The 9294-nt window shown below is 34.6% G+C and overlaps 1 protein-coding gene across 1 annotated transcript in view; it reads left to right on the forward strand.

Moving 5' to 3' along the window:
* niban2a (niban apoptosis regulator 2a) overlaps window positions 1-6936 on the forward strand; it is a 44280-nt gene extending 37344 nt beyond the window's left edge. Inside the window, exons 9-14 of the mRNA XM_073824654.1 lie at window positions 1633-1820; window positions 1908-2063; window positions 3099-3212; window positions 3337-3444; window positions 4853-4964; window positions 5067-6936. Coding sequence (XP_073680755.1) covers window positions 1633-1820; window positions 1908-2063; window positions 3099-3212; window positions 3337-3444; window positions 4853-4964; window positions 5067-6007 — 1619 coding nt within the window. The 3' untranslated portion in view covers window positions 6008-6936. The remainder of the gene's footprint in view (window positions 1-1632; window positions 1821-1907; window positions 2064-3098; window positions 3213-3336; window positions 3445-4852; window positions 4965-5066) is intronic.
* The last annotated feature ends 2358 nt before the right edge of the window (window positions 6937-9294 follow it).

Consider the following 9294-nt stretch of genomic DNA (forward strand, 5'->3'; position numbering starts at 1 on the left):
GGGGTCTTATCTAGCAAAACAATCAGTTATTTTCTAAAAAAAAAAAAAAAAAAAATTACAATTTATATAGTCTTTAACCCAAAATGCTCATCTTGTCTAGCTCTGTGTCGACTCTGTGTATTTCGGTTCAAGACAGTTAGGTTGAAAAACTCCCATTTCATTTTCTCCTCCAACTTCAAAATCGCCCTACATCACTGCAGAAGTACTGACCCAGTGTTTACAAAGTGAACGTGCAAAGATGATTAAATGGCCTTTACAAAAAAAGGTAAAACATCGATGTAAGGCGATTTTGAAGTTGGAGAAGTTTTTTGACCTACCCTAACTGTCTTGAACCAGAATACACAGTGTTGACATGAACATCTTGGATGGCAAGGGAGTAAATTATCTGTAATTATTTGTTCTGGAAGTGAACTACTTCTTTAAGACTTCAAGTTTTTTGATGGTCTTGGTCTTGAGGATTTGGGATTTTGTTTCAAGACCAGTCAAGGTTGCAACTCTGGGTATACCAATATCTAATAAATACATTTATAAGATTCATACCATTAGATCTCAATGTTTGACTTCAGTGCCCCCTATTGTCCAACACAATATTTAAAGGCCCTCCTCCACTCACCCCCAATATTTTAGAGTTTAGCATTTAGATTAGATTAGATTCAACTTTATTGTCATTACACATGTACAAGTACAAGGCAACGAAATGCAGTTTAGGTCTAACCAGGAGTGCAATAAGCAGCAAGTGCAGGATATAGGTATAATTTATAAGTTATAAGTGCACTAATAGGAGATATGTACAGGGAGAAACTATGGAAATTATTTACAGATGAAAGTATTGTGGACATAATTTATAGGCGCTATTGACAAGTAGAATGTACAAATAGAGGAGCATAGTATGCAGGTTGTTGTTGTTAACTATAATCAGGAATTGCAGATTGAATTGAAGCATGACTATAAAGATGTATATTTATAATATATATATAAAAATACTAAGAATTATTTTGGATCTTACCTGTTTTACTTAAGTTTAATGCTTGTTTTGTGTTTAAGTAATTACGTCATCTTGAAGCCCTCTTGGTGATTTGTTGAGGCCCCATGGTGGTCCCCAGTCCCCTGGCTGAGAACCGCCAATACTGTTATACCGGGTCAGAAATTATTGTGGGATTGTGTCAAAAATTGTCACCAAAATTGATACATATACGTATACCCACTAAATTCAAGATATTGTTGCTTGCATGAGATTTAAAATATTGATTTTATACAAACATTCAGAACACATTTTTGGTTCTAAAACATAATTCTCAACAACTGTGCACAAAGTATTCTCGTAGCTTTATAAAATTAAGATTGAACCACTGATGTCACATGGACTGTTTTAACAATGTCCTTATTACCTTTCTAGGCCTTGAACGTGGTATTTGTATTGCTGTCTGTGCAGGGTCAGAAAGCGCTCGGATTTCATAAAAAAAATCTTGTGTTTGGAATGACGTGAGAGAGTAATTAATGACAGAATTTTCATTTCTGGGTGAACTATGCTTTTAAAGCTTCAGTTTTCATGAAATCACGTGTGATTTAAACAAAAACATGAGTTTAACATTAAATTTATGTGCTAATATTTGTCTAATCCTCTTTTCAAAGCTTCGGTGTTGCCTCGTGTCGAACAGCTTGTGAGAAGCAAGGTACAGCCGTATATCCACTCCATCCTGGAGGCCCTCATGGAGCCCACAAGCAGAGGATTCTCTGAAGTGCGTGACATCCTCTTCCGTGAGCTGGTGGAGGTCAGCAAGAACACGATGAATGAAAGCAGCAAGGACAAACTGGGAGAGGTGAGGCAGGACGCTTATTAACAATGTTAACATATCCTTTTTAAAGCAATAGTTAACTCAAAAACCTCTCTTCATGCTTGTTCCTAGCATATGGACAAGATTTCGATGTTGGCCTTCCATCCGGTGAAAATGCAGAGCTGTTATGAGAAGATGGAGGCGTTGAACCTTGAAGGCCTCCAGCAGAGATGTGACGTGTCCAGCCCGTCAGTGTTCATTCAGAGAGCTCAGATCCTCATGAGACAGGTCTTTCCTTTTTTTAATTTTTAAATATTTAATTTGAATATCTAAAACTTCTTGAAGTTTTGCAGTACTTGCCACTAGCACTTGAAATTGATATAAATCATTCCCAAGCCTGCATTATTTTTCTGGTGCCTGCCAACAAAATAAACAAGCGTTCACATCAATTTAGCAGTGAGGCCAAGAACATGAATCAATGAGAAAAATGGCAAAAGCAAATTAAAAGAGAAAGCAGTTTATTGTTATTGCCACCTTGAGGTAAAACCTGTTACTGCAGGTATATTAGCAATTGAGACTCACAGTGAGATTTCAGAAATTCTAATTATACACTGTCTTGACAGCTTTTGAGATCCATTTTTTTCACATTGAGGACAACTGAGTGACTGATATGCAACTATTACAGATGATTCAAATGCTCACTGATGCTTCAGAAGGAAACATGATGCATTAAGAGCTGGGGGCTAAAACTTTTGGAATTTGAAGACCACAGTAAAGTTAACTTATTTTGTCTTCTGGGAAACATGCAAGTGTCTTCTGTAGCATCTGAAGGACAGTACTAAATAAAAAATTATATTTAGGCAAAATAAGAAACATTTACTCATCCTCATTCCATTCAAAAGTGTACACCCCCCAGGTCTTAAATGCATCTTGTTTCCTTCTGAAGCATCAATAAACGTTTGAACCTGCATCAGTTTTCCTCAGTGTGAAAAGATGGATCTCAAATTCATGCAATCATTGTTGGAAAGGGTTCAAGTATACAAAAAGCTGAAAAAACACCTGGGGGACCTGAAGCAGGAAGTTTAACTGTTCAGGACAAACAAGGAACTCATGAACAACTATCACTAAACAACAACAACAAAAAAGCTGTGGATTATTCATGCAACAACACCGATTACATACGCTTGATTCTTAATATCTATCTCTCATCTTTCTGTCGTCTATCTATCTCCTTTAGAAATACATAAGTTAACAAATATACCATCAGAGTTGATGAGAATCTGTCACTTATTCATTCTAAAATGTCTCAATTTATGAATGTAGCAAATGGACAACGGCGTGCACACATTTGAGCAGTTGGTCCATCAGAGTCTAGACGGCCACAGCGGGGAGGATCTCTGCAAGACCATCCAGCGCTGTCAGGACAGAGTACTCAAAGTAAGTGTAGTAGTTGAGTCTTTTCTCTGCCATTCAAAGCTGAAATGGGTTTTGTTACAGTTTCTGGATCATCGCTTTTTTAAAAACCACCTTTATTTTAAATGTGTTTGTTTGTAATCTGCAGAAATATGACTATGACAGCAGCACAGTGAGGAAGAAGTTCTTCAGGGAGGCTTTGCTTCAAATCATCATACCCTACATGCTGAAACAGCTCTCCCCATCCTGTTCACCGGTTGGTATAAAGAATTAGCCTCTCTTTGTGACATTTAGAAGTGGCGTTGTTCTAACGTTTTTTTATTTTTGTTTCTTACTGTGCCACTCTCAATATTTCTCAGATGTTAGTGAGGGCTCAGGCCAAAAATGTCACTAAAACAGATAAAATGCCACGCATATAAAAAATGTGGGAACAAATATTTATTATTATTATTATTATTATTATTATTTATTATTATTTGGGTTATTTATTATAAATTTATTATTCAAATGTATTCATTTTAAAATCATGCTAATTTAAAAAAAAAATTAAAATCTATTGATTGTTGCTAATAATAATAATAATAATGGTAGTAATAGTAGTAGTGGTAGCAGGGGGTAGTAGTAGTAAGTAGTAGTAATAAAAAATAATAATAATAATGAGGGTGATGGTAGTATTTTTAACCAAATAGGATTTAAATAATATACTATTGTTGTGGTTGTAACTTTTTTTTAATAAAAATTATTATTATTATTATTATTATTATTATTATTATTATTATTATTATTATTATTATAAGTTTAATTAGCATTTTTTAATTAATACATTTTAATAATAAATTAATAATAATACATTAAAAATAAAATTAATTATTAGTAATGATAATAATAATAATTATTGGTATTATTATTATTAGCAACAATATTTTTATTTGAAATTTTTAAATAACATGATTTTTACAAAAAATAATAGATTTTAATAATGAATTCATATTAATAATAATAAATTAGCCAGTCATAAATTGTTGTTGTTATTAGTAAAAAAAAAAATATTTTTACATTTTTATTTAATGATTTTTTTTATTAATATATGTTAATATATGAATAAAAATAACTTGCCATGTCATATGTAGTCATTAATATTTTTAATTAGTTTTAATAATAAATTAATAATAATAATAAATGAGCTAGTCATAAATGGAAAAATAATAATAATAATAAATATTATTATTATTATTATTATTATTATTATTAGCAACATTTTATTTAATGATTTTTTTTTATTAATGCATTAATAATAAATCTATAACAATAAATCAGCCAGTCATAAATAGTCATTAATAATAATAATAATAATAATAATAATAATAATAAAAATTATTATTATTATTATTAGCAACAAGATTTTTATTTTTCATGGTTTAATTAACATGATTTTTAACATTTATGCATTTGAATAATAATAGCCAATCATAAGCAGTAGTAGTAGTAGTATTTTTATTCAGATAGTTTATTATTATTCCATAAAATTAGTTTGATTTCTTGATCTTTTGTTAATTTATAGATGGAGCCTAATTATTAAGAATTTATTTTAATTACTTAATATAAAAAAAATAATTTAAAGGTGGTGTTTTATATGAAAAAAACATATGTATTTTTTTGTCTAGGATCTGCCTAAGTTCAAAGAGCTCATCTTTGAGGACTTCTCCAGATTCATACTAGTCGAGAACATCTTTGAAGAAGTGGTCCTGCAGTCAGTCAGCAAGGACATCATGATGGGTGAGCATCTGCAGCCCTTTCACCGCAACATAACACAACCTCCACACCCTACTACTTATAAAACAGTGTTGCAATGTGTTTTTCAACCTTTTCATTTCACAGCTGTAAAGGAAGCTGCGGTCCAGCGAAGGCACAACCTATACAGAGACAGCATGGTCCTGACTAACAGCGACCCCAACCTCCACCTGCTCGGAGAGGACACCATCGACTGGGCCGGTCAATTCGGAGGAGTAAAAGGAGAAAAGCAAGGCGGCGATTTCAACAGGAAGCGCAAACAAATCGTTTCCATGATCCACCTAGACGGGATGCCTCTGCCATACGAGTCCTGCCTGGAAGTACCAGGAGTGGACGGAATCCCAGAAGAGAATGAGGGACAGGCAGAACAAGATGTTGAAACAGAAAAACCTGTGAACCCAATACAGCCAGTACCCATCGAAGAAGCACCAGGTTCCCCAGACAGCGTCAATGAAATCCGAGACCTTATAAACCCAGTTCTGGAAGTTGTCGAAAAAGACGGCTCGCAGTTAACCAACGGGACGCTGCCTTTGGATGAAGGAGATGAGGTGAAACACATCACAACGATAACTGAGATGGTGCCAAGGGAGTCACCAAACCAAGTTGACAAAGAATTAGATACCAAGCAGATCGAAGAAACTTTGGAAGAGGAGCAGTGCGCCTCGCCATCCGCCATCGAAAGCGCCATTCAACAGATCGAAATCGCCATCCAGGAAGACCCAAGCGAGCACCTGAGCGAAGGCGCCATTGACTCTGATGGAGAATTCCCTCAAACATCTACCAACTCAAGCCCTCTTCATCACGACGACAGCGGGTTTCAGTCTCCAGACAATGAGAATGTAGAAGAAGTGGAGCCTCAGCCAATCACAGAGGACGACGAGGTGGACCCAGAGCAGGTGATGTTAACTCTGGTGGAGGGAGTGAAAACCAGCATTGATTTAGACGCCAAAGAGTCTTGCGATGCTTCAGAAGAGGAATCGGAAGTTGAAACCCCAGCAGTGAGATACAAAACACATTTTAGAAACTGAAAGCGTTTACTTTGTGCAACACTTTATGGTTGATATTTCAGCCAACTTTTGTTTTTATTTTATTTTTAATTCGTTTTATTGTTTTCCCAGTTAATTTAGACATTGTGGATGTTCACCCAAGGAGAAATTTGTATATATTATATATCTATTAAATATTCTCATACAGTATATACACAGATTTATATGATCTTGTGTGCCTTTTTAATTTTATGTAACTCATGACTCCCACACTAACTATTATGTGGCAGAGGTTTCATAAACTAACTAAAATTTCCGGTTCCTGTGCTTATTTGTTAGAGGTTGCAGGGAGCGAGAAGGGTTAGATTATAACTAATGCAAACTATTCAAACTACAGTGAAATTTCATGGGGGCCATTTGAATTTTTTTATTTTCTTGCCTTCCGTTAATTGTTAATTCAAACACTAATTGTACATTTAATAACGCAGCGTGATTAAGCACTTATGGAATAACTGCATTCAAATACATTAAAGCTTGCTTTTTAATGCTTGTAGACTTTTCTTTGTGGTTGAGACATATTTAAAGTGAGCTTATTCCATTAGAATGCATTGTGTGTTGTGCTCACAGACCCACATTCACATACTTGATCAGTTTATGTGCTCCGAGCTTCATGAGAGTATACGTGGAAAAATCCTTAAAATCAGTTCATATCTTAGTTCATACAGGACAGGAGGGCAAAGGTTTGCTCTGGCATGTAGCCGGGATTTGTTTTTGTTTTTTTCCTAGAATCACAAAATGGTTGATCATTACTGGATGTATTTATGCTTTAATGTTTTCTGCTCAATTATCTAAACGAAGCAACATTTTAGCTCCACACAAATATTTCACTGGTTATTTTCTGTTATTTATTTTAAAGGTGTTGTGATTAGTTGCTACATCTTCTGTTTCATTTGTAAGGCAGCAATGGATAAATAAATGACTATTATTTTGAAATGTGTATGTTGTGCAAATTCATTCAAAATGTTACCTTACAGAGTGTTTTTACAATGTTATAAATCGGCTGTATTGGCGGCACTAAATGTAAATAATTCCACTGAAGCAAAGAAACTTCTTTATTTAACTGATTATTGCTGCTGAAAGTGGTCAAATATTGTCATGTTTTGGGCTGTACTAATTGGTCAGAAGGGAAAAACATTTTGAGTACTATAGACTGCCAGAACTTATAACAAATTAAGGAGAAGAGTGCAAAAAAACTGAAGAAAAAAAATAATAAACCAAAGGAGTTTGTGGAAGGCCAAATTGAACCAGGATTTCCAGGGCAAGAATTTGACAACATTCGTGTTTATCATTTCCGGTCAGGTAGGTGAACTATTTGTCTAATATCACTAATATCAGCTCGTACGTATCTTTACCATCTATTAACGTTAGTTTGTCAAATTATTGCGCCTTTTTCTGCTTACAAATTGAATGTATTTCGTCGTGGTGCTGTGTGTCGATAATGTCGGCGGATTGTCCCGGGAGAGAAGAAATCGTCAAAGTTTTTTTCTTTGCGCACAAAAAGTATCCTCGTAGCTTCATTAAATAACGGTTAAACAACTGATGCCACATGCTATTTTAGCGACGTCTTTACTACGTTTCTGTGCTTTGACCGTGGTAGGGAGGTAGGACCCTTGCTGTCAGGGTTGCCAGGTTTTCACAACAAAATGCGCCCACTTAGGGACAGATCTGTTGCGGGTCATAGATGTGATTTTGCGGGACATGCGAGACAAATACATTTTCCACTGTTATGCCATGTAAATACTGATTTACATTCGTTGTCATATGCTCTTATGTTTCTGAGTGCGCAAATGAAAGCGCGTACATTTCATGTGGAGAGAATCCACCTGCAAGAAAATCGCTTTTCATGAGTTCAAATGCAATTTTTTTGGAAACACCTCAAAGTCTGCAAAAGCAAGGAGAGAGGGCTGGCAAAAAGTAGCAGACAAATTAAATGCGTTAGTGCTGACCATGTTACATGTTTTTTCCTTGATATGTTATTTTTATTTAAATTTTATATACACTACCGTTTAAAAGTTTGGGGTCAGTAAGACTTGTAATAGTCTTTAAAGAAGTCTCTTATGCTCATCAAGGCTGCATTTATTTGATTAAAAATACAGGGGGAAAAAAACGTAATATTGCAAAATGTTTTTACAATATAAAATAATGTTTTTTCGTTTTAACATACTTTAAAATAGAATTTATTCCTGTGATGAAAAGCTGAATTTTTATCAGCTGTTACTCCAGTCTTAAGTGTCACATGATCCTTGATTTATTATTAGAATGATCAATGTTGGCTAATATCAGCAGTTGTGCTGCAAATATTTTTTGGAACCTGTGATTTTTTTCCCCTGGATTCATGAATAACAAGTTTTACAGTGTTTATTCAAAAAATAAATATATATATATATATATATATAACAATGTAAATTATTTATTATTAACTTTTAATATTTTTTTTATTATTAACTCAATACATCCTTGGTGAATAAAAGTATTAATTTATAAAAAAAAAAATAAAAAAAAATTACTGACCCCAAACTTTTGAACGGTAGTGTATATATAGTAGTGCAAATCGTCGTAATTATTTTCTACACTTTCTTGCAAAATTATTTTCTTTTCCCACGTGAGTCAGTCCGCGTCAGTCGTGCTCTTTAACCAATCTGGGGCCTCATTTATAAAGATTTGCGTAAAAAACATCCTTGATTTTATCTAAGAACTTTTCTGATTTGATCGTAAGAGCGATTCAGAGAAAACGAACGTACCACGAAATCCATGCGTACGCCAGTCATTCGGTTATAAATCACAAATGATCGTGGAATTGTGTGCAGCTGAATGTTCCGCCGTCAAAACGCCCCTGCTTTATTAATTAACATATAAAATGAGCTCATTCCTAAATCAAAAACTCTGTGAAAATGGCAAGTAAAAAGAAGCGCAAGAAATCAAATTATAGTGAGGCTGAACTATCTGCAATACCAGGCATTACCACAAGGAAACGGTCGTATGCCAAGCTGGAATCTGACGTGGAGATAAGTACTTTTCCACGTCAAAGACGGTTTTTATAAATCTGTACTTTGACGTGGATTTGATCGTACGAACACTCTAAGATCAAATCAGTGCGTAAGAAAGTTTTATAAATGAGGCCCCAGATGTGACCTCGTCATTTCAACCAATCGTAACCCACCAGGAGCGCAGCCAAAATCCTGTTTACATGAAATAAGCCTGCTCCCGAGCAGGTTTAAGCTTGCGCACCTGTTGCTATGACAGCAAGTCCAGGATGAGCTTCGAAGAAC

The sequence above is a fragment of the Garra rufa genome, chromosome 19, assembly GCF_049309525.1.
Source record: "Garra rufa chromosome 19, GarRuf1.0, whole genome shotgun sequence".
Classification (NCBI taxonomy): Eukaryota; Metazoa; Chordata; class Actinopteri; order Cypriniformes; family Cyprinidae; genus Garra; species Garra rufa.